At 50.9% G+C, this 24,210-nt stretch overlaps 1 protein-coding gene across 1 annotated transcript; it reads left to right on the plus strand.

Moving 5' to 3' along the window:
- The first annotated feature begins 2,769 nt into the window (after positions 1 to 2,769).
- On the plus strand, positions 2,770 to 23,707 carry LPO (lactoperoxidase). Its single transcript, XM_066364496.1, is given in 18 exon segments — positions 2,770 to 2,803; positions 2,806 to 2,844; positions 3,830 to 3,917; positions 7,136 to 7,296; positions 13,574 to 13,615; positions 13,618 to 13,687; positions 14,113 to 14,242; positions 15,342 to 15,548; positions 17,447 to 17,513; positions 17,516 to 17,614; positions 17,617 to 17,854; positions 21,212 to 21,299; positions 21,301 to 21,323; positions 21,325 to 21,465; positions 22,235 to 22,315; positions 22,317 to 22,435; positions 23,074 to 23,311; positions 23,500 to 23,707. Coding segments are annotated over 18 exon segments (2,073 nt in total).
- Positions 23,708 to 24,210: the final 503 nt, after the last annotated feature.

Raw genomic sequence — 24,210 nt, forward strand, 5'->3', positions numbered from 1 at the left:
GAATAGAGGCAGGGGACTCAGGACCAGCCTGGCACTTGAGGGGCAGAGTTTGTGGCTCTGCCTCTAGACAGTGCCTCACGCCCCAGGGAAATCACCAGGCCTTGCCACCAGTTAAAGGGCTTGGGAAATGGTTCTGCACTGAGCGTGGTGATGGGAATGGAGGTGAACACCCAAACATCACAGAAGCCTCCTGCTGGACTCATAGTCCGAAGCCCCATGTCTTCTGCCCTCCGCCCTGCTTGCAGCTAGTGTCCCCGCTCCAGGGACACTTACAGCCCTCCGCCCTGTCTCTGGCTGCAGACAGTGTGTCTGGGGCCTTTTCATTCACCTTGTCCCAGTGGCACGACCTGTACTTGCCTGGCTCTGCTTTCTGTCCTACATCTTTGCTTTGTACCCACCAGGAAACTTGACTAACAGGTGGAAAATAATTTAGTTTTGGCCTTGAGGTAATCTCTCCCTCCCCCCACAACTGCCCAGTGAGAGGACTGGGAAGGCTGTTCCAAGGACAGGAGAGGAAAACGAGAATCTAAGGTTATTTTTCCTGTTCAGTTTTCTCAATGTCCACGTCTTTGGCTATATTTTTCTCTTCAGTCTATCTCGGATGATGCTTTTTTCCTTTTCCATAGATTAACCTCTTATTTTTTTGGTTTTTATTATGAATTACATTAATCATTGAAAGAATAGTATAATGAATACTTGTGTACCCACCAGCCTTCTTTAAAAAAATCAATGCTATGACAGTTGCCGGGGGTTAGGAAGAGGGGAAGTGGGGAGCTAGTGTTTAGTGGGTATAGAATTTCAGTCTTGCAAGATGAAACAGTTCTAGAGACCTGTTGTAAAGCAATGTGAATATACTTGTCACCACTGACCTGTGTGGTTGAAAGTGGTTATGATAGAAAATTTTATGCTATGTGTTTTTACCACAATTAAATGTGTGTGTGTGTGTGTGTGTGTGTGTGTGTGATTGATACCTTTTACTCCAAAACCATCATCTTCGTTTGCCTGAAAAGGCAGGTTTCTGCTGGCTCGATGGTCTCCTCAAGTCACAAAGAGGAGGACTCTGGTTCTAGTCAGGTCTGTATAGGTGTAAGGACAGGAACCCACGGAGGGGTCAAGCTCTTTGAGAACTCCTCTTTGGGGAAAAAAAAGTGCTAAGGAGAATCTTGGCCAGAGAGGTATTTATTTATACCTTGCCTTTTTTTTTTTTCTTTCTAGAATTAGCTTATACAAAGTACATTCAATAAGATAAAAATCATTAGGGGGATTATAAAACAGCAGAGAAAAAGGTTGGGGGAATGCGAGAGAGGCCGAAATGACCTGGGCCAGAGGTACGGTTCTCCTCTTCTGGTCTGGCCTAAGCCAGGACATCTTATCCGGTGTCCGGAAGGTTGCCTGTGTGCTCTCTCGGGCGAAGCTCTGCAACTAGGATTTCTCATCAGGAGCCTTGAGTAGATATGGAGGAGGCAACCAATCTGAGAATGATCTCCTTGGTGGGTTTCTGGTGTCCACCAGTGAACCCACACCAAGGGGAGGACTTGTGCCCTCTTGTGAAGGCTGAAGGCCTGCCCAGAGCATAGCCTGAACACGTGGGCATTCCTTCTGCAAACGGACACCTCTATGCTGGAGCTAGAATCTCCTCAGAAGCTATTTGGGGTCTATTCCTCAAACCTAACAAATACGCTAAGCCTCTAAGCCAGGGGTCCCCAAACTTTTTACACAGGGGGCCAGTTCACTGTCCCTCAGACCATTGGAGGGCCCGACTATAAAAAAAAACTATGAACAAATCTCTATGCACACTGCACATATCTTATTTTAAAGTAAAAAAAGAAAACGGGAACAAATACAATATTTAAAATAAAGAACAAGTAAATTTAAATCAACAAACTGACCAGTATTTCAATGGGAACTATGCTCCTCTCACTAACCACCAATGAAAGAAGTGCTCCTTCTGGGAGTGAGGCAGGGGCTGGATAAATGGCCTCAGGGGGCCGCATGTGGCCCGCGGGCCATAGTTTGGGGACCCCTGCTCTAAGCCTCTCCTAAGCAAAAAGAGCTGCACAAGTTTTAGTCTGATGATTTAGGAACAGAGTTCAAGGTCATGATGAGGAAGCTGGGACGTCCCAGCTCAGAGGAGTCTGAGCTTCGCCACACGTTCAGTTCTCTGTTCCCATCAGATTGGTTTACTGAGGGAGGGTGAAGCCCCTGCCCGTTCTGAAGGGAGGAGCTGACTGGCCGCTTCTGGGGTGCATGCCCCTGGAGTGGGGCGAGAGGAGGACAGCTTGCAGGGAGCAATACACCCTGAGTGGGCAGAGGGAGGGGAACCCCACAGACTTATTCTAGGTTTCACAACATTTCCCTTCAAGGCAAGTGGCAAGCTTGGTGCAGGATCTTGGGTCACGGGCTGTCTGAGCAGAATTGAAAATCCTGGGTCACTTGGTCTAACCCTGCTCACGTGGCAGGCCAGGGACCCAGAGATATTAAGTGACCTGCCCAATGTCATAGAGCTCGTTAGAGCAAGTGCAGAACTGCAGCTCAGGACCTCCAGACCCCAGTGCCTGAGTTCCTTCCCTCCCACTGCTCTTCCTGGCCCCTAGCACGGGCCTGCCCCTGTGGTAGATGCTGGTGATTGTAGCTTCCCCTTCTCTGCTCCAATGTCAGGGTGCCGGGTGTCCCCTGGGCTTCTCGGCATCACCTTCCCCTTCCTGTGACTTGGTCCCTCCCGTGGGGCCTCTACAAGGCTCACACCGGGGTCCGGATCTTGTTTCAGCGATGCGGTTCCCTCCTCATGTCCCAGGCCTCCTAGCTTTCTGACTCTGCTCCACGGGGCAGCGCCCGCCACAAGTGGTAAGTGTCTCCCTGCATTGCTTTCCTGGGCTGCTGTAACAACAGACCACAAACTGGTTCGCTTAAGACAACAGAAGTTTACTCTCCTACAGTTCAGGAGGTTGGAAGTCCAAAATCAAAGGGTCAGCAGGGTCACACTCCTCTGAAGCCTTGAGAGGAGAATCCGTCCTTGTCTCTTCCAGCTTCAGGGGCTCCTGGCAACCCTTGGGCCTCCCTGCCTTACGGCAGCATCCCTCCAGTCTCTGCCTGTGTCTTCACATGGCTGTCTTCTCTGTACCCTTTGTGAGTCCTCTCCTCTTGTGGTAAAATCACCAGTCATTGGAGGTGGTAGTCCTGCACCTGTCTGACCTTATCTCAATTCATTATATCTGCCAGGACTTGTTTCCAAATACGGCCACGTTCTGAGGTTCTGTTCAGGTATTTATTTGGGGGACATACTATTTAAACCACTATACTCTCCTTGTTCAGAGAATACATCATGCCCACTCCACCCCAGACCCCAATATGAGTAGAAAAAAAAGAATCCCATCTCTCTCTTACTTCAGAGTCCTGGTGTTCTGCTAAGTCCTTGATGGACTTGCTCAAGGGTTCACCAAGAACCAGAAAAGTCCCCACAGCCCAGCATCCTGGGCCCATCTGAGCAGACACATACCTTCCTAATCCCAACACTGGATAGTAGTGGGCTCAAGAACCAGAAAAGTCCCCACAGCCCAGCATCCTGGGCCCATCTGAGCAGACACATCCCTTCCTAACCCCATCCCTGGAGACCAGTTTTGACGTCTTACTGAGGATCATAGACTATTCTCCTCACTCTGTGCTTTTGTCCTTGAGGATTCTCGTGCAGGTTTCCTGGTCTTGATCTTCTGTCTGCTCAGGTTGGAGGGGTGCTGAGAGTAGGTAAATGGCTGAGAAAAAGGGAGAAAGCAGGAAAGGGCATTGAGGCAGTTGAGTCTAACACCCCAGTGTTTGAGCCTCTGTCTCCCAGCACAGGCCACCAGGACTACTGTCATCGCCGATGCTGTGAGCCAGGTCCAGTTCCAAGTCAACAAGGCCTTCCTGGATTCCCGGAGCAGGTACATGAGCCACGTGCACACAGCCCACTGCCCTTCCTAGGCTCCCTGTTAACAACAAGCACATCTAGGCTGGCCCTGACAAGCCAATGAGCCAAAGCAATTAGCCTGCCCTTCCACCTGCCCTCCTCGGAGCCCACGGCAAGCAAGTGCAATAAACCCACAACTCCTAAAATCCTCATCCTATGGGTTACTTTGAAGAGGGTGTCTAATCTAATCCCGTAAGCACTTCCTTCAGCACGGCTGGTGTTTTCTTGGGTCATGATTCCAGAGTGTCAGAAAGCCTGCAGATAGGAGGTCTCTATTCAACTCCTATCGACTGACTTAGGTCAGGTCCTAGAAGCAGAGCCTGACACCTGGGTTCACATGCCGCTGTCTGATCAGGGAGCGCTCACAGGAAAGCTGGAATGGAGTGGGGGGAGCAAAGACGTAAGAGAAAGGAGCTAAGAAGGATGTGGTTTAAGGTCTAGCCTCAGCTGACCCCACAGGGAGACCCAGAGTGTCGGCCTGTCCTAGCTTGGCCTCTGGGCACGGAGCTTTCGTCTGCTGAGTGTTTCCTTGACCTCAGTCGGAGTGGCTCAGGGTGGTGGGAGGTGTAGCACACCTGTAAGCCCCAGGCGGCTCCAGCCAGCCAGCTGGACCCATTGGGTCAGAAGCAATGGTCCAAGAAAGTCAAAGGTATGATGAGATCAGCAGCTGCCCCCGGGCGGGTAGGGACTGATACAACCCTATCGGAGGATCTGGAGGTTTCCAGGCATCCCACAGGGGACCCGCAGAGGCAGCCAGCTGCCAGCCACGCGTTGAGGTTGGCAGTTCCAGAATAAGCAGTGCAGACGGGGTCCCTGCCCTCGGGAAGCCCGTAGTCAAGCGAGAGAAGCGGACGAACAAGCAGAAAACCGCCTCACTCTTTCCTCCCGCTGTCCTTCACGCTGGACTGGGGCTTCGTTCCTCCTTGACCCTTGAGTGGACTTTCAAGCAGTTTCACAAGCTTTGTGCTGACCTCGAGATCACAAGGTGGAAGCTGGGCCGGGAGGGAGAGGCGAGGGACAGCGAGGGACAGCGAGGGACAGCGAGGGCGGAGCAGTGGAACCTTGCTTGGGGCCGCTCGGGCGGAGCCCTGGGAGGCCAGCGGCCATTCTCTGCTCATGGGCTGAGGGCCCTTAGGGACGTGGCTGAGGACGGCGACGGCACCGATACTAACACGGGAGTGTTTATTCTGTGCCAGATAGAGCTCTAGGCGCTTGATATTCCTTCCTCCCTCGAATCCCATGGAAATGTTCGATCAAACTATATAATACGGTTGCTTCTGAGGTGGTTCAAACTAAGGTTATGATCATTATCTTCATTTTACAGAGAGGGGAACTGGGGACAGGCAGGCTGAGTAAGCTGCCCACAGGCAGACAGCTAGAAAGTGGCAGCAGGAACCAAGCGAGCCGTGTGCTCCGAAGGCCACACGCGAGGCCCAGATGTCAGTAACACTCTGATTGGGGCTCCGCAGTGCGGGGCGGGTTACCAGGAGGTCCTAGCAGCAAACTGGCCCTGGTGGAACCAGACTTCAAACCTTGCCTCTAGGCCCAAACGCTAGGCCAGTGCCGTCCAACAGAACTTACTGTGAGGATGAAAAGGTCTGTGTCTGTGCTGTACAACACAGAAGCTACTAACTGCTTGTGGCACTCGAAATGTGGCCAGTCCCTCTGAGGACCTGAATCCTGCATTTTATTTAATGTTAGCGAATTTCCGTTTAAACTGCCACAGGTGGTCAGCGGCTACCGTATTGGACAGCGCAGCGGTGGTTCCGGGCCACTGGGCCGTGATGTGTCTCACAACCGCGGCAAAGCGCCACCTGGCCTGTCTTCTCGGGGTCCTCGTTATCGAGGTTGGGCAGGCTAGAAGGGGGCAGGCCCGGCGACTAGAGCCCAGTTATCACAGTTATTACGTCTAGTCCCTCAGGCTGAGACACCAGGTCCCCTCACACTTGAAATAGAGTTCATAGTGACAGGCCAGGTGTTACAGCCACTGAATTGTGTGTACCCTCAAAGCAGGTCCGTCTTTTGTGTGAATTCGAACCTCTTCTAATATTGCAGCTGACCTCAGAGAACCCTTTCCTCTCACATATGAGGAAACTGAGGCACAGGGAAGGGCAGAGGGTTCTCATAGGGGGACTTTTCTGACACTACCTTGCCCTTGGTCACCTCTGTGTCACCCCAAACTTAGTAAAGGGGTTTTGGCTTCTCATTTCACACATGGGAAATTGAGAAATAAAAAGGCTGAACAGGCCCTGGCCAGTTGGCTCAGCGATAGAGCGTCGGCCTGGAGTGCGGGGGACCCGGGTTCAATTCCCGGCCAGGGCACATAGGAGAAGCGCCCATTTGCTTCTCCACCCCCCCCCCTTTCCTCTCTGTCTCTCTCTTCCCCTCCCGCAGCCAAGGCTCCATCGGAGCAAAGATGGCCCGGGCGCTGGGGATGGCTCCTTGGCCTCTGCCCCAGGCGCTAGAGTGGCTCTGGTCGCAGCAGAGCGACGCCCCGGAGGGGCAGAGCATCATCGCACCCTGGTGGGCAGAGCTTCGCCCCTGGTGGGCGTGCCGGGTGGATCCCGGTCGGGCGCATGCGGGAGTCTGTCTGACTGTCTCTCCCCGTTTCCAGCTTCAGAAAAATACACACACACACACACACAAAAAAAAAAAAAAAAAAAAAAAAGGCTGAACATCTGGCCCAAGAAATTGTCAGCAAGAGGGTGCTCTCGCCCACATCTAAACAAACCCCACACTAACACTGGGGCCAGAGGTAACTGAGGGTGCTTCATGGGCATGTTATTTCTAGAACTCTCAGCCCACCGGGCTTGATGAGTGCTAGCTATACGTCAGGGGTTCCTCAGTCTGAATCCGTATGACCCGGGACATGGGCGTTTTTACATTTCCCAGCTGATTCTGATGCAGCTGATTCCAGTTCAGGCAGCACCGATGTCCGCTGCGGGCCAGCCCTCAGAACCAGACCCTACAGCGCTCAAAGGCACGCGGCAGCTCCCTCCTCCAGGGAGAGATTTTCCAGAAGCATCAGCAGATAACAGGAAAGACCCTGAGAGCTCACAAGAAAGGCTTGTCCCTGCGTGTTACCGAAGCCCCCTCCCGTGGCCTCCCTACACGCACGCCGCCTCACAGCCCGCCCACAGGGTCACAGCCCACGGGGCCGGGTCACGACTACCCCTTTGCCCTCCACTGCAGGCTGAAGGCTGCCATGCACTCGGAGGCCCCCACCACCCAACAGCTCTCAGAGCACCTCGAGCATGCCAAGGGCCAGACGCGCACGGCCATCCGCAACGGGCGAGTAGGAGAGGAGTCCTTAAAGAGACTGAGGCAGAGAGCGACCTCGACCAACGTCACAGGTATGGAAAACCCACTAGCCCACTGATGGCAGGAAGGGTCGTCTCCTCGCAGGAGAGAACAGAAGCCACCCACAGTTGCGCTCCCCACGAGGACCCGTCTCCTCTGAGAAGCACCCCGGTGCCTCCCTTCTGAGAAGGGCAGGGCAGGGCAGGGCTGAGGACAGTGTTTGCAGAGAAAGGAACTCAAAGCCCAGCAAGGTTCACACCGTCAACTCCAAATGCCGGGACGTTGTTCATACTTAATGTCAGCAAACATGGGCTCCCTGTTCCAAACCACAGTGTCACCACTTTCTGCCTGCGAAGGAGACATTTAAGCCAGCTTTGTCTGGGTTTTTATTTGGATTATATCACAGGAGAGGGGACTTCCAACTTGTTCTGGGGAATGTGGAGTTGAAACAATGAGCTGATGGATCAACCACGACTTCCTCCAACCCCTCCACCTCCACCCCCTACCGAATGTCACAGCTCCTGGAGGGTCGTGGAGAAAGGGTTTGGTTCTGACCCGAGCAAGGGCGTGCAGGTTCTCCCTGGGAGCACACGCAGCGAGGAAGCTGGGGCCTAGGACTGGGGCACACTCCAAAGTTCCAAAAGAGGGAAATTGGAACAAGGCAGGGAGAAGTGGGTGGAACCCCAGCCCCTGACAACTTTCGCAGATGGTCCCCTAAGGAAGCCCCATAGGGTCAGATGCCCTGACATCGTAGGTGTTCGGATGGGTCACAGGCTGCACTGGCAGGTTGGAGCCCTCTCCACCCTGCCCGCATGGAAGCCCCTGGTGCCCAAGCCCCACAACTATGGTACTTCTCCCAAGACCACAGTAGTCCTTGCTTTAAAATGACCTGTCCCTCCCCAACCTCTCTCCTGACTAGACTCCCGCTTGCTTGGTACGTTAGATGTCAGTGAAGCTTTAGAAGAAAAGCAGTCTTATTAAACTAACTCATACTGACATGTACTTAACCTCTCCAGGGTATTTTTATTCTAAAAGAAAGACCTGTTATCACTGGGGAACAAAATTTTTGTTGCATCCACAAAAACACTTGTTCTTACCTAATTCGAGTGTGCTGATCTCAAATCTGACATTAGTTTTTTTCTGTAAGCTACAGGTTTTTTTGCAACTCAAGATTTTAGGGCCCTGGCCGGTTGGCTCAGTGGTAGAGCGTCAGCCTGGCGTGCAGGAGTCCCAGGTTCGATTCCCAGCCAGGGCACACAGGAGAAGCGCCCATCTGCTTCTCCACCCCTCCCCTTCTCCTTCCTCTCTCTCTCTCTCTTCCCCTCCCGCAGCCAAGGCTCCATTGGAGCAAAGTTTGCTGGGGTACTGGGGATGGCTCTGTGGCCTCTGCCTCAGGCGCTAGAATGGCTCTGGATGCAACAGAGCGACGCCCCGGATGGGCAGAGCATCGCCCCCTGGTGGGCATGCTGGGTGGATCCCAGTCGGGCTCATGCGGGAGTCTGTCTGACTGCCTCCTTGTTTCCAGCTTTGGAAAAATGAAAAAAAAAAAAAGATTTTAGGTTTTCATCTTATTGTAAAATTTTCAGCATTTAGTTTAACATAATGAAGTAGAATGTCTTCTTGGGCATCATCTTTGTGAAAATATAATAATTTATATAATGCAGTAAACACACTAACACACTGAAAGATATGATTACATCAGAATTTGTCTACAATTTCAAAATAGAACATATTAAAACACTTATTTTAACCATAAAATTTGCGCAAAACTTATTTAAATTCTATTCAGGCAAGCCTGACCTGTGCTGGCGCAGTGGATAAAGCATCGACCTGGAATGCTGAGGTTGCTGGTTCAAAAAAACCCTGGGCTTGTCTGGTCAAGGCACATATGGGAGTTGATGCTTCCTGCTCCTCCCCCCTTCTCTCTCTCTCTCCCCCCCCTAAAAAAATGAATAAATAAAAATAATTAAAAAAAAATTCTATTCAGGCAAAAATTTGCGTTTCTAGCTCTTGCATTTGTGTACTTGTTGAGGACAATCTCGTTCAGCAGTAGTCTGCTCATCACTAACAGCTCCAAGATTTTCGGGAAACTTATCAAGGTGACTGTTCAGGAAGTGAATCTTAACGCTCATGTTACATCCAGTGTCACGGAAAGCCAACAGCATCTTTTGAACCAGAAGTTCATAGTTTTATGTTTTTTGTTGCCAAGGAAGTTCTTTGTAACTGCCACAAAAGACTGCCATGCTGCTTTCTCCTCTGCCAGGGTCCAGCCCCGGGGGGAATCCAGGGGTCCCACAGGAAGAGACGGCGTTGGCGCGAATCGAGTGAGAAAGGCGAATTCTTTTTTTCTCTTTAGTGTTTACTGCCAGGCATCTCTGCCAATGGCTGGTCTAGCTTTACTTTTATACAGACACACTAAGTTGCAATCACATGGTATTCAGAATACATTGATTAATCATTGTTTTTGTTTCACTATGATTACATTATTTCTAGGCAACAGTTAATTCATTTCTATAAGCTATAAATCAGGTGGTAAGTCATTCAAAGTACAGTTATATAATAACTTGAATAGCAATAACAATATTGGTACAAACTTCTAAAAGGTCAGTACTGATTAATAACTCTACCTTACCTAAGATTCTATCGTCTAGTCAATAGAATTTATCTACTATATTCATACACTAGTTAAGTTCTAACTTTATTTTTCTCAGAGTCTTCCATTACCTGCAGGTCAGGTATGCAAGAAGAAAGGAAAGTTTCTCTACTCTACCACATGAAAAGGCTAGGGAGGTAAAGTAATGAATTAAGTGAAGGTCAAAAGGTGCTTCTGTGTATAGTTACTGTTTCCTACCTATTCATAAGTCACAATCTATTTTTTCTAACATGATTAATAAGAAGAAATTCTCCTACAAACTTAACCTTTTTTGAGGGATATCATAGCCAGCCTCTTATGTCTATGAGCCCAGGCAAAGGGGCTTACAGGCTTTTCTGTGGAACTCACACCCTCTGTCTCATTTCCAAAGAAATTACTATGAATCTGCAGGGAAAGCACGGTGCTATTATCCCTGTGCCATCAATGATAGCACACACCCAGAAAAGGGGGGTATAAGGCCAAATTAATTCAAAAGGTCAAAGGGGGAAGTATCATGCCTTTTCTCTGTGGTGACTTTGTCAACCAGCAGCCATTGGTCTTCTCTGCTGTGACTTTGTCAATCAGCAGTTTTGGATCTTCTTCTGCTGTGACCTTGTCAGCCAGCAGTTGTGGATCTTCTCCTGCTGTGACCTTGTTAGCCAGCAGTTGTGGATCTTCTCCTGCTGTGACCTTGTCAGCCAGCAGTTGTGGATCGGCTTCCGACACTCCTCCTTATTCATCTTCCTGGCAAGTTCTTCATCATGTATGAGGGTTCGAATTTGAGGTCAATAGAATACACCCGCTTTTATCTTCTTGAAAGACAAGGAAAGAAAAGCAGAAATATTATGTTGAAAGCATCCACTTTCTCTATTCAAAGCCTGAACAAACTGCTTCATTAAGCCAAGTTTGATGTGAAGTGGGGGAAAAATGATCCTGTCTCAATTAACTACAGGTTCATTCATAATATTTTGCATTCCTACTTCCAGAGCTTCACGTTTCGGCCACTCCTTCTGTGTCCAGTATTTCTCCCAAGCTCAGCTGTCCCACAAACACAGAAAGCAAGGATACTTTGTGAAACCTCTCTGTTGTCCTAGCAGGAAATTTACCATTTTAAGATCCACACAGATGATCCAATTATGCTCCTCATATTTCAGAAAGTCGAGGACAATTTTTATGTTATTCTTACTAAGTCATTCAATTCGGGTTGGCTAAACTGCTGAGGGGTTAATGACTGGTTGGCATCAGAAGAAGACCCTTCAGATTCTACAACCATTTCCTCATGCATCTTATCAAAATACACTTGATCACCATGTTCACTTTCTTCGTCCTTAGAAGAAATAAAATCATTGAAAACTGGAACCGGGAGTGTCTCAGAGTGTGGGATAGGTCATATTGCTGAAGGAATATTAGGATATGCGATCATATATCGTTTTTCTTGCTGATGCCCTTTGTATGGATCAGACAGAAATAACAGTCACTTCTGTGGTCCTTAGGTTCATGCCAAACCATGGGAATACCAAAAGGCATTCCTTTGCATTTTCCTTTTGTCCAGTCACGAAGCATTTCCTCACAATTATGACACACAATATGGAGCCCAATTCTTATCTTGATCACCAAGGGGAACTTGAAAATAGGCAATATATGCATGTGTCACAAATGATGAAATATTGTGCCTTTGACATTGAAGTGTGTAACAGCCACATATATAACAGAAGGTGTCAGGACTATTCTTACATTTATGCCTACTCAAAGAAGCCATGATTCAATCGTAAAACAAAATAAGAGGGTGTTTTTATCAGATAATTTTTTTTTTTCTGAAGCTGGAAACGGGGAGGCAGTCAGACAGACTCCTGCATGCGCCTGACTAGGATCCACTCGGCATGCCCACCAAGGGGCGATGCTCTGCCCATCTTGGGGCGTTGCTCTGTGCAATCAGAGCCATTCTAGGGCCTGAGGCAGAGGCCACAGAGCCTTCCTCAGCACCCGGGCAAACTTTGCTCCAGCCTGACCTGTGGTGGCGCAGTGGATAAAGCGTCGACCCGGAATTGCTGAGGTTGCCGGTTTGAAACCCTGGGCTTGCCTGTTCAAGGCACATATGGGAGTTGATGCTTCCAGCTCCTCTCCCCTTCTCTCTCTCCTCTCTCTCCCTCTCTGTCTCTCTCCTCTCTAAAAATGAATAAATTAAAAAAACAAAAAACCTTTAATCCAATATACAAACAATAAAGTCTCTGATACAAAGTCACTTATCTGAGGCATAATGGGATTCCTTATGAGAGTGCACCACCCCACATCATGCAATCAGTCAAGGGTGTGGGGAAAAGCTTAGTCTTAAAAAACTAAGCCTTAGGGCAGGGGTCCCCAAACTACGGCCCCCTGAGGCCATTTATCCGGTCCCCGCTGCACTTCCTGAAGGGGCACCTCTTTCATTGGTGGTCAATGAAAGGAGTACATTGACCATCTCATTAGCCAAAAGCAGGCCCATAGTTCCCATTGAAATACTGGTCAGTTTCTTGATTTAAATTTACTTGTTTTTTTATTTTAAATATTGTATTTGTTCCCGTTTTGTTTTTTTACTTTAAAATAAGATATATGCAGTGTGCATAGGGGTTTGTTCATAGTTTTTTTTATAGTCTGGCCCTCCAACGGTCTGAGGGACAGTGAACTGGCCCCCTGTGTAAAAAGTTTGGGGACCCCTGCCTTAGGGCCTGACTTGTGGTGGTACAGTGGGATAAAGCATAGACCTGGAACACTCAGGTTGCAGGTTCAAAACCTTGGCTTGCCTGGTCAAGGCACATATAGGAGTTGATGTTTCCTGCTCCTCCCCCTTCTCTCTCTCTCTCTCTCTCTCCCCTCTCTCTAAAAAAATCAATAAATAAATTAATTTAAAAAAAAACAAAAACCTTTGCTCCAGTAGAGCTTTGGCTGCAGGAGGGTAAGAGAGAGACAGAGAGGAAGGAGAGGGGGAGGGGTGGAGAAGCAGATGGGCGCTTCTCCTGTGTGCCCCGGCCGGGAATCGAACCCGGGACTCCTGCACGCCAGGCCGACGCTCTACCACTGAGCCAACCAGCCAGGGCCCAGATAATAATTTTTTATATTTAAAAACAACTACAATTATGTAAAAGTGATGTTTGTAAAACATTAACTGCCTTGTGGTTATGTTCAATCCAAGAGTCATTGCCCTTTAACTCCAGTTTAAAAACCAATGCATGCCATTAACTGTAACAAAAAGAAATTAAAATTGCATAAAAACTAGAGCATGCACCAAAAAATGGATTTCAGATTTGGAATCAGTGATGCAGAAATATATAGAAACAGTTCTAAAACCTCATGCAACAGAAAATGAAAAAAAAAAAAAAAGTTGTTCCCCAGTGTCATTCAACTGACCTGACAGACGAAGAATCACTAACAATTCTGGGGACTGAAGTTATTATCCGTGTGGTCCTGGGCAAGGCTCTTGAGCACTATGATCCCAGTTTCTTCTCTGTAAAATGGGAATTCAAATTCTTACCTTAACGAGTTGTCAGGATTAAATGATAAACGACCTCAGACATGCATGCTTAGAACATAGAATGCATTCCGGGTGCATTCCAAAAATGTTCCGTTCATTCCTGGTTTCCCCTTCCTGCATCCCCCCCCCCCCCTCCCGCGGCCCAGAGTGGAAAAAGCATTCAGGCCCTTAGGCGTCCCTTCTGTTTCAGACCCCAGTCCAGATTTGAGTGAGCTCTCTCAGGAGGTGGGCTGCGGTGCCCCGTCCTTGTGGTGCGACGCCACAGCAGCCCTTACCGCAGCATTACAGGGGGCTGTAATAGCAGGTGACCCGCCCGGGTAGCTGCGGGCACCAGTCCTCCCCACCAGCTCGCCCAGCCCACCTGCCCACGCCTGCCAGGGGCTTTGCGCTCGGGCATTCCAGGTAGAACACCCACTGCCTTCCCCTCCTAAACTTGGAGCCCCAGCAGAATCTGTTTGGTTGGAGGTCCCTCCCCCTTCCTCCCGCACTTTAAGAGACCGCTAATCCCACCGGGAGCAGCCCCTTTCCCAAGCACAGAGGCACCCTCGTGACTTCAGGGGGCAGGGGTCGTTCAGAAACGGCGCATTTGAGAGGCGCTTCCTCTGCGCCCCCTTTCCATCGGGCAGAGGCTCCCAGTCCTCCATGGGGCCCCCCAGGGGTTTGCGGAGACACGACCCCGACCCCGGAGTGGACTGGCCGAAGCTGAGCGCGGGTTCTGCTCGGTTTCAGGAGGACCCCCGAGCTGGGCGCTGCCAACCAGGCGCTAGCGCGCTGGCTGCTGGCAAAGTACGTGGACCGGCGCTCCCGGTCCTTCGGGTGGGCGCCCTGGAAGAAGCGGAATGGCTTCCGGACCCCGCTGGTGAGGCCAGGCTGGCGGTGGGGCCAGCTCCGAGCAGGAGGGGGAAGGATGGGAGTCAGAGGGGACGAGATGCCCTCCCCGCCCACAAAACAAGGATGGAGAAGAAATAGGCGAGGGGACAGAGGAGGTTAGGTGGAGTCCCCGGGAGAGATGGACATTTGGACTCGGGCCTGGCGATGTTCCCTCAAGTGCCAGAAGAGGGCAGCAGAGCTCGGAACCCGGAGCCCAGCCACGTGGCTGTCACGTCCCATGCCCGCAGGCTAGATACCCTGGGGTCTCCTAGGCAGATGGCCTCCGTGCTCCATCCCGCTCGTGCTTACCCTGCCCCAGCCCCTGGAGTGCATCAGCTGTCGTTTGCCTGGGGGTCCTATCTGTCGCCCTCATCTGAGCTGGTAGCCCCTCCCCTGAGCTCCTCTCCTCCCAGACACCTGGTGGCTCTGGGCACTTCAAAGGCTGCCTGTCTTTGTCTTCCTCTTCCTGGTGGAAAGGGCACGGGCCCTGCAAGCCATCAGGTCATACAGACCTGTTTTATCCCATCCATGCCCCTTTGTAGCTGGCCTTGGAGACCTCTCTAGGACTCTGTCATATCTAGGAAATGGGGCTAATGCTATGCACCTCACAAGCTTGTCATGGGGATTAAATAAATGTACCTGTTACATCGCAGGTACTAAAAACACTGCAGTTGAATCTGAATTTTTTTTTTTTTTAACAGAGACAGAGAGAGTCAGAGAGAGGGATAGACAGACAGGAACGGAGAGATGAGAAGCATCAATCATTAGTTTTTCGTTGCGTGTTGAGACTCCTTAGTTGTTCATTGATTGCTTTCTCATATGTGTCTTGACCACGGGCCTTCAGCAGACTGAGTAACCCCTTGCTGGAGCCAGCGACCCTGGGTCCAAGCTGGTAAGCTTTTTTTTTTTTTTTTGCTCAAGCCAGATGAGCCCGCGCTCAAGCTGGCAACCTTGGGGTCTCAAACCTGGGTCCTTCCACATCCCAGTCCACCGCTCTATCCACTGCGCCACCGCCTGGTCAGGAGAATCTGAATCTTAAAAGTCCTTTTTCCTCCCACCTTCCTGCCCCCTTCTTTCTCCTTCTGCAGGCCAGCGAGGTATCCATCCAGATTGCATGCTACCTGGATGAGGAGGGTGTTCCGGACCAAAGTATGTTCCTGCCCTTCGTGCAGTGGGGTAAAATTGTACACTATGACCTGGATTTTGCCCCTGACACTGAGCTGAGGAGCAGTGAGTAGTCCAAAGCGCAATGTAACAAGTACTGTATCCAGGGAGACAGCTCCTTCCCCATCGTGGTAGGCCCTGCAGCTACATGCTCCTGACAAGCCCCTGCCTCCCTGGTTAGGCAGACATTTCCAGCCTGTCAGCTAGGGTCTCAAACATTGTGAATGCTGATTTGATAGGCTTCTCAATCATCACGTGCCCGCTCATTCATTCATCTAGTTATTCAGTAAATAGACATTCATCGTCTACCTCGGGCCAGGCAGTGCACTCTGTGCTGAGGACTCAAAGGAGAATGAGACACTGTCCCTTCCCCGAGACAAAGGGCCTGTGTGGGAAATGAACAATGAATCACTAATGACAAAATCAGGAAGCTCTGGGAAGGGTTGTCTGTGTCCCCAGCCAGCAGCTCTGGCACTACGTGGAGACTTAGGAGATGTATAAAATCTCAAGCCTCATCCCAGACACTGGGAAGCAGGACCTCCACTTTACTAGGATCCCTGGGAGACTCGTTTTTATACACAGTAAAGTTTGCAGAACGCTGCTGTAATAAATAAGTCACCCTGGGGTCCGGGAAGGCTACTCCCAGGAAGAGCTGAAACTTGATGGGTGAATCCGAAATTGTGGGAATTTTCAGCAGGAACAGAGAGGAACTTGCAATGGTGTCCCTTTTCCTCTAATTCACAGGTTTTAGGGTTAGAGAGTGATTTATTCACACAAACAACAAGCAGGTCAAGGCTATGTGCTGCAGTGTAGGGAACCTGAGCCGTGGAGTGTGGCTAATCTGGAGCTGAACCTCACATCTTTCCCTTCTAGTTTGCAGGTCCTTGGGCAAGGCAGCTAACCTTTCTGAGCCTCAGTTTCCTCACCTGTAAAGCGGGACTGAATTAGCTACCTCACAGGGGTTTATGAAGACCAAAGTGAGAAAGGTTGCTTAATGCCTAGCCCACGGTAGGTACACAATACGTGCACGGTAACTGGTGTTGGTGGTAACTACTCTCTCAGGCCTGCTTCCCTGTGCAGGGCTCTCAGGACTCTGACCCCCCAAAACATGTGGCACCTTATCTCTGAAAGATGGAGGGATTGCCCTCAGCCCTTTTATACAGCAGGATGTAACAAGCTTCGGGGCACAGGGGGTCCTTGGGTTATGACCCAGCTCCATTCCTACAACAGTGACGTAACCCAAATTTTGGTGTAAGTTGAAACACACCCTAGCCTAAGTCACTTACATATCCTAAAACAGTTGTAAAACCATAATCTACTAGAACATAAAAACAGAACTAAGCCACAGAAAAAGGAAAAGGACATAGATATATTACTGTACTGTACACTGTACTGTAGTAACAGAAAAAAATGACAAAAAATTAGTATAAAAAATTCCTTACCTTATTCCTGTAGTTGGCTTGCACACTGGAAGGGGCATTGCAAGGTGGGAGAGAGTGACCTACTGGGAGGAGGAAGCTGGAGAGGCAGGAGAACCTGCAGAAGGTGCTGGAGATACTGGGTCAGGTGACTCAGGATTGCCTAAGGAGCATGCAGAAGACACTGGAGATGATTCTACCTGTACTACAGGTGTTTCATCTCGAGAAGCAGCTGATGTAGAGGGTTCAGGACCTGCTGCAGGCTTCTCTGCCTTCTTAAAGAATTGTTCCAGGCTCATCTGCAACTAGTTCGCCCACATAGTCTGTAAGTATGATGCTAACGGCGTAATTTGAAACACTCATATGTTTCAATTTTTTAAAGTTTTTATGGGAGTGAGCATGGTAAACTCAAAATGTCATACGTTGAGACTGTCGTAACCCAAGGACCCCCTGTATCATGGGCCCAGGAGGTGTGTAGAGTCATTGTCTGACATGAGGGCCCCAGCGGGACACCATGAACATCTTTGCCATCTTCATCCAGACACGTGAGCGGTTGCCAGGGCCCAGCTGTACCACCTCGGCCCAGTCCCCCACCCCCAATCTCTCTGCAGCTCCCACGCAATGACCCCAAGGTGAGGACCCAAGGGAAGTGCACGCCTTTCTTCCGAGCCGGGTTTGTCTCCCCACTCCGCCTTGCCAGACCCTGGCCCGGCAGCAGATCAAAGCTCTGACCGCCTTCCTGGACGCCAGCTTGGTGTATGGCCCCGAGCCCAGTCTGGCCAGCGTCTCTGCAACCTCAGCAGTCCTCTGGGCCTCCTGGCTGTCAACCAGAAGGTCTGGGACCATGGGCTGGCCTACATGCCCATTGACAGCAAGAAGCAAAGCCCCTGCGAGTTCGTCAACACCACTGCCCGTGTACCCTGCTTCTTGGCGGGTGAGTCTTGGATAGGGACAGAGGAGTTCAAGAACTTGGAGGTTGGGAGCAGAGGGAGGCCAGAGAGACTTCAGGAGGCCGCGAGGTAGCGTCTGGGAGGCTTTGTCCTGCCTCTTCTCATCATTTTCTGAAAAAATACACACCAAGCTACCACTGCCTCTGGCACTGGGACACATACGAAGACTGAGGCTTAGAATTGTTCTGTAACTTGTGCAAAGTCACACAGCTAAAAAGTGTGTGTGTGCGTGGGGCTGAGATTCAACCCCGTGGGTCTCCACCCTGGTTTCTCTCCACCACTTCCCTTAAATGAACCGTAAGGAGGGGCTTGCGGGAGGGTCCCTGGGGGCACCGTCATGTATTATTCTGCGCAGGTTACTGGTTCTGGGGCTGCTCAAGGGGAACCCACCTGCCTGCTTTCTGGGCTTGCAGGAGATTCCCGAGCCTCTGAGTACCTCCTGCGGGCCACTTCCCACCCCCTCTTCCTCTGAGAGCACAGCCCGGGGCACTGGGCGGGGGGCTCCTGAGGGGCGGAGAGAAACTCGACCAGGAAGCCCGAAACCCTGGGAGCCCTTGTGGAGGTGCGGAGGGCCGGCACCGTCCCCACAGGCTCCCGGGCTTGGGGGGCTGGCTGTGCCCTGGCTCACTCGCTGCCCCCCCTCCAGTCCCCTCCTCTGCTTCCCGCAGCTCGTTTCCCCTTCTTCCCTCGGCTGCTTCTCTCCTGCTGTCTCATGCTTTTAAACCTTCCTTTTCGTCTCCTCAGGCTTCTCTTCCCCGAAATGAATCCACGCATACAGAGTACTGGACAGAGTCGTTCACACGCTGGTCACTCGGTGTGCCCGTCAGGTGCCACCACCAGGACTGTAGGTTCCATCACTCCTGGGACTGTTACAGGGCAGTTATTTTGGTTATTTTGTTTGGATTATCTACTTTTTCAATTCTCTGCGCTTAAGCCACCTGTTACAGGCATAGTCAATTGCTCTTGTTGATTGGCTAGTTGACCGGCTAGAAAAAGCTTGGAAAGCTTGATACATTGACATTAACCATGTATATATTTATAAGAAATCATCCAAAGAATAAAAGATATCTACCTAAAGATGATTTGAGTTAAGGCTTGTATTGGTTTACTCCGGCTACCATAATATAATATCACAGGCCGGGCAGCTTCATAATGAAAATGTTTTTTGTTGTTGCTTTTTCACTGTTCTGGAGGCTGGAAAATCAAGGTGTTAGCAGGTTTGGTGTCTTCCGAGGCCTCTTCCCTTGGCTTGTGAGATGATTGCCCTCCCTCCGTGTCCTCACATGGCCTTTTCTCTGTGCCTGTGCCAACCTGGTATCTCTCCCTCTTCTTACAGGGACACTAGTCCTATTGGATTAGGGCTCCACCCTTATGACCTCATTTAACCTTAATTGCCTCCTTACAGGCCCATTCTCCAAATATATTAGGGATTAGAGCAGGGGTCCCCAAACTGCGGCGCCCTGAGGCCATTTATCTGGCCCCTGCTGCACTTCCTGAAGGGGCACCTCTTTCATTTGTGGTCAGTGAGAGGAGCATAGTTCCCATTGAAATACTGGTCAGTTTATTGATTTAAATTTACTTGTTTTTTATTTTAAATATTGTATTTGTTCCCTTTTTGTTTTTTTATTTTAAAATAAGATATGTGCAGTGTGCATAGGGATTTGTTCATAGTTTTTTTTATAGTCTGGCCCTCCAATGGTCTGAGGGACAGTGAACTGGCCCCCTGTGTAAAAAGTTTGGGGACTGGCCCTGGGCGGTTGGCTCAGTGGTAGAGCGTTGGCCTGGCGTGCAGAAGTCTCGGGTTCGATTCCCGGCCAGGGCACACAGGAGAAGCACCCATCTGCTTCTCCACCCCTCCCCCTCTCCTTCCTCTCTGTCTCTCTCTTCCCCTCCCGCAGCGAGGCTCCATTGGAGCAAAGATGGCCCAGGCGCTGGGGATGGCTCCTTGGCCTCTGCCCCAGGCGCTGGAGTGGCTCTGGTCGCAACAGAGCGACGCCCCAGAGGGGCAGAGCATCGCCCCCTGGTGGGCAGAGCATTGCCCCCTGGTGGGCGTGCCAGGTGGATCCCGGTCGGGCACATGTGGGAGTCTGTCTGACTGTCTCTCCCCGTTTCCAGCTTCAGAAAAATTAAAAAAAAAAAAAAGTTTGGGGACCCCTGGGTTAGAGGTTCAATGTGTGAAGTTGAGGGGGACACATTTCCACCCATAACAAGGCTTTCTGGACTACAGGAAAAAGAAACCCACTCAGGCAATTCACATGTTCAATGTTGGTTCAGCCGCATCCATGTGCCAACTGGGAGCTGATAAGGGTTTCCCTGGAACCCCAGGGCAGGGCATGCAGCTGGGCCTCAGCCAGGGTTAGAGTCCGAGACAGGAAGCCATCTGGAATGAAAGCAGCTCCTCTCGCTCTGGGCCCCCTTCCTCTCTGCTGCTCTCTTCGCTTCTTCTTTGTTCTCCACTCTCTCTCTCTGCAGATGGGTTTTCTCTGCTTTTCTGCACATGATGGAAAATGAAAAGCCATATGACCCTACTGTCCCTTCGGATCAAGTGCCATCAATCTGGGCCAGTCCACTGTGGCCAAAGGCAGGGTTCTGTCTCCTGCTGCTTCCCATACTGCAAGGAGCAGACCGCCTGCTCCAAGGACGACATCCACGGAGTCTGTGCTGCTGAACAGATTGGGAGCAACCTAAGAGTAAGAGAGTAAGAGAAGGACCTGTGCGTGCAATAGAAAATTCTACGCATTTAATTCTCTAAGTGTGAGCCAGGTAGAAATGTGACAAACGTTAAGTGAAAAAGAATGCGAACGTTTGCATTCTCTAGGATTACAACCATGTAAAATGTGTATTGTTTAGACAAATATTAGAAAGAATAAAAATTAACATAATTATTGTTCAGTGGTAGCATGATTTAAATTTTCTTCACTTGCATCAGTTCATTGTTCTCAGTGAAACAACACCAGAAACTGATCTCTCCATGGTGTAGTGTTTCTTTCCGAACTGGAAGCTGAGTGATCTTGATCACCCTGTGAACCGTTACTGTGACTCCTTACCCCTTTGTCCTGGCCTAAGGGAAAAGGTTTAATAGCTTGACATGGTCATGGTAAAGTGACACACAAGGACTGTCGCTTTAGATTCAAGATCATAAACTTAGAGCAAAGATGGCAGAGAGTACATCTCAAGTGCCAAGTTTAAATGACTGATTAGTAGAGCCTCTGTTGAGACATAGCATGAGAGGTCAGCAGAAAGAGTGCCATGATCAATTAGTAATGTCTGCCAGGGTCACGGGATAGGAAGTTGGACACATGCTATCCACTCGCCATCCTTGCTTTTTGACTGCTCATCCCTCTTGGCTGCAGCCCCTCTCCAACTCCACTCTGTAGAGGTTTAAGTCTTCTCATACCCTTTCCTCACGACTTGTTTCTCCTTCAGGATTATCACCTTTAGGGACTACCTACCCATTGTGCTAGGTGTTGAGATGCAGCAATGGACGCCTCGATACCGAGGCTACAACAAATCTGGGGGACCCCCGAATTTCCAATGTCCACCTTTGCCTTCCGCTTCGGCCGCTTAGAGGTCCCGTCCACTGTGTCCCACCTGGATGAGTACTACCAGCCCCGGGGTCCAGAACTGGAGCTCCCCCTGCATACCCTCTTCTTCAACAGCTGCAGGATGGTCAAGGATGAGTCCCTTCAGGGAAGCGCTGTCACCTGGCTGTCTCACTCTGCAGCCTGCCTTTAGGGAAACCGGGCTTGGAAGTCAGAGTCCAGGCACTTTCTGCGTGACCTTGAACAAGGGAGTTCTCCTCATTGAGCCTCTGTTTTCTCGGCTGTAAGATGCAGACAATAGTACCTATCTCACTAGGGTATACAGAAAGTTGATAGATCCGTGTAGAGCACCCTGCGGCAGCACCTGACACACCGGAGGGGTCAGGAAATACTAGTCATCCTTTCCTCACTGGCCTCTGAGGCGCCAGGTAGTCCCGCCATCTGGCTCCTCTGGCCCCTGTAGAAAGGATTCATGGGTTTGATAAATAAATTGCTCTACTCTACTCCCTTCAAGGGTTTTCCACCTCCATTAAGTGCCAAAAGTTGGACCCAGCTTCCCTTCAGCCGAAACTGGGCTGTGTTGACATGTCATGGCCATTTTCTGTAGATTTCTGTACCTGTTCCCATGCTGCCATGTTCCTGATGGGAACGGACAGAAGGAGAAGGAGCCGCCTCATAGAGTTCAGGAAAAAGCCTGAAGCTCATAGTCAAGCCATCATCTCATAAATGACCTTTCTTCCACCCCCGAGGCAGGCAGTCTGGCTGCCCCCTTTGCAGGCTGCACGGTGCTCCTCCCTCTCCATGTCTAGCCCAGACGTTCAGCTGGCTCTGCTTTCACCCAAGAGGAAGTGTCTGGCGGAGGGAGGGAGCAGCGATGGAGGACGCCCCACCCTCTCGCCACCCCCAGGGTGGGCTCCCTTGCAGGTGGCATTGGCCCTCTGGTGCAGGGCCCACTGGCCAGGAAGTCTAAGTTGATGAAGAGAATAAAGTGACGTGAGGAAGCTGCGTGACAGGCTCTTTCAGCCCACCCACAGGGTCCGTGGCTTTGACCTGGCTGCCATCAACGTGCAGCGCTGCCAAGACCATGGAATGCCCATGAGTGGACCGGGTCTGGCCAGGCCTGGGGAACTTTCAGCTGCTTTCTGGAATTCAAGAGGACTCGTTTCTATAATCCTGAGGCTCTGATCAATTCTAAAGCAGAAGGCAGAGATACCAGTTTTTAAAACTCATTTGCTCCTCTGTGAAACGGAATCTTTCATTCTCCCTAATGTGGAGATAAGGGAACATATCTGGTACCATCTTGGAACTCCTCAAGTGAAAAAGAGATCACCAACTGACTTGTTAAACCAGTTTGAAAGTCCAGAAAAAATTAAGAAAAGGAAAATAGACACCAATGACTATGGATCCTTTCTTTGATACACAGGAAAGGAAATATAGTGTTATAATCGAGAGCCAGACTACCTGAGTTCAAATTCTACCTGTGCCATTTCTAGTTTGTGACCTTGGCAAGTTACTTCCTATCTCTGTTTTTCAGTTTATATATTTGCTCAGAGCAGGGCCTGGCCCCACATAACCTGCTAGCCCTCTCGAGACTGAAGTCCCACAGATAGAAAGCAATGGAACTTTGTCCCAAAGGCTATGAGTCTAGACTTTCTGGGGTTGGTGGTCCTGCAGCAGGTGTGTCCCCGAGAGGAGCCCTGGGCTGGTTGTCTCCGGAATGAGACAGCTTCCGCCCCTCCGTCCCAGGGTATAACTCCCGGAGAGGGTCCTGTGACCTCTCGCAGCCCCGGACTCTGGCAGAGTTGGGAGCTGTGCTGCAGAACAAGATGCTGGCTGAGAAGTTACTGGATCTCTACAGGACCCCTGACAACATTGACATCTGGCTCGGGGGCGTCGCGGAGCCTCTGGTAGGAAGGAGCCGGGTGGGGTCTCTCCTGGCCTGCCTCCTGGGCAAGCAGTTCCAGAAGATTCGAGATGGAGACAGGCAAGGGAAGGCTCTGCCGGAGGGCAGGGGAGGGCTGTCCGTCCGTCCCCGCGGTGGGCCTCCCCACCCTCTGCATGAGGCCTAACCTGGCCGCCGCGTGTCCCCAGTGACCTCTGTCCTTCCACTTTGGCACGGCGGGAAGGCCAGGGGCTGGGCTGTACGGGGAGACGGTGACTCTGTCTCTGCAGGTTCTGGTGGGAGAACCCAGGGGTCTTCACGGAGAAGCAGCAGGACTCGCTACGGAAAACGTCCTCCTCACGCCTTGTCTGTGACAACACCCATGTCACCAAGGTCCCGCTGAACCCATTCCATGCCAACAGCTACCCCCAAAGGCCTGTGGATTGCTCAACCACCGAACAGTTGGAGCTCTCACCCTGGGCCTCGGCGGGAAATTAGGGGCCACACTGCACAGCCCCGCCCCCTTGGTCCACGATGCCATTGCAAACAAGTCCGGTGACCAGTCCCGGCATCCTGCGCGCCCTGTCCCGGCCCCTCTTTTCAGCCGCGTCTCGCTACACTCGCCAGGCGCGAGCCCCGTGCAAGCGCCAGGCCAGCGCCTCGGCCGTTCCGGCTCTTCCTCTTGAAATCCGCTGCGGCACCCCCTCTGCCTGGAGAAACCCCTCTCTGTCACGGCCTAGACCTGCTGCGATGCCCCAGTCGGGCTCGCCTGAGGTCACCTTTCCTCGTCCTGGAGCAAGTCTCAGCGGAGGCCATGGTCTTGGCACCCTTATCTTTCCTCCTTTCCTCTCAACCAGATTTGAGTTCCTTGAACCGGAACCCGGCTCGCTTCCGAGGGTCTCAGGCCACCCAGTAAGGTGCTTGGCACACCGTAAGCACTCCGTAAACATCGGATGACCTACTGAAGATGCCGGGAGGGCACTGTTTCCCCTGGAAGGCGG

This window comes from Saccopteryx leptura, chromosome 2 (assembly GCF_036850995.1).
Source record: "Saccopteryx leptura isolate mSacLep1 chromosome 2, mSacLep1_pri_phased_curated, whole genome shotgun sequence".
Taxonomy (NCBI): Eukaryota; Metazoa; Chordata; class Mammalia; order Chiroptera; family Emballonuridae; genus Saccopteryx; species Saccopteryx leptura.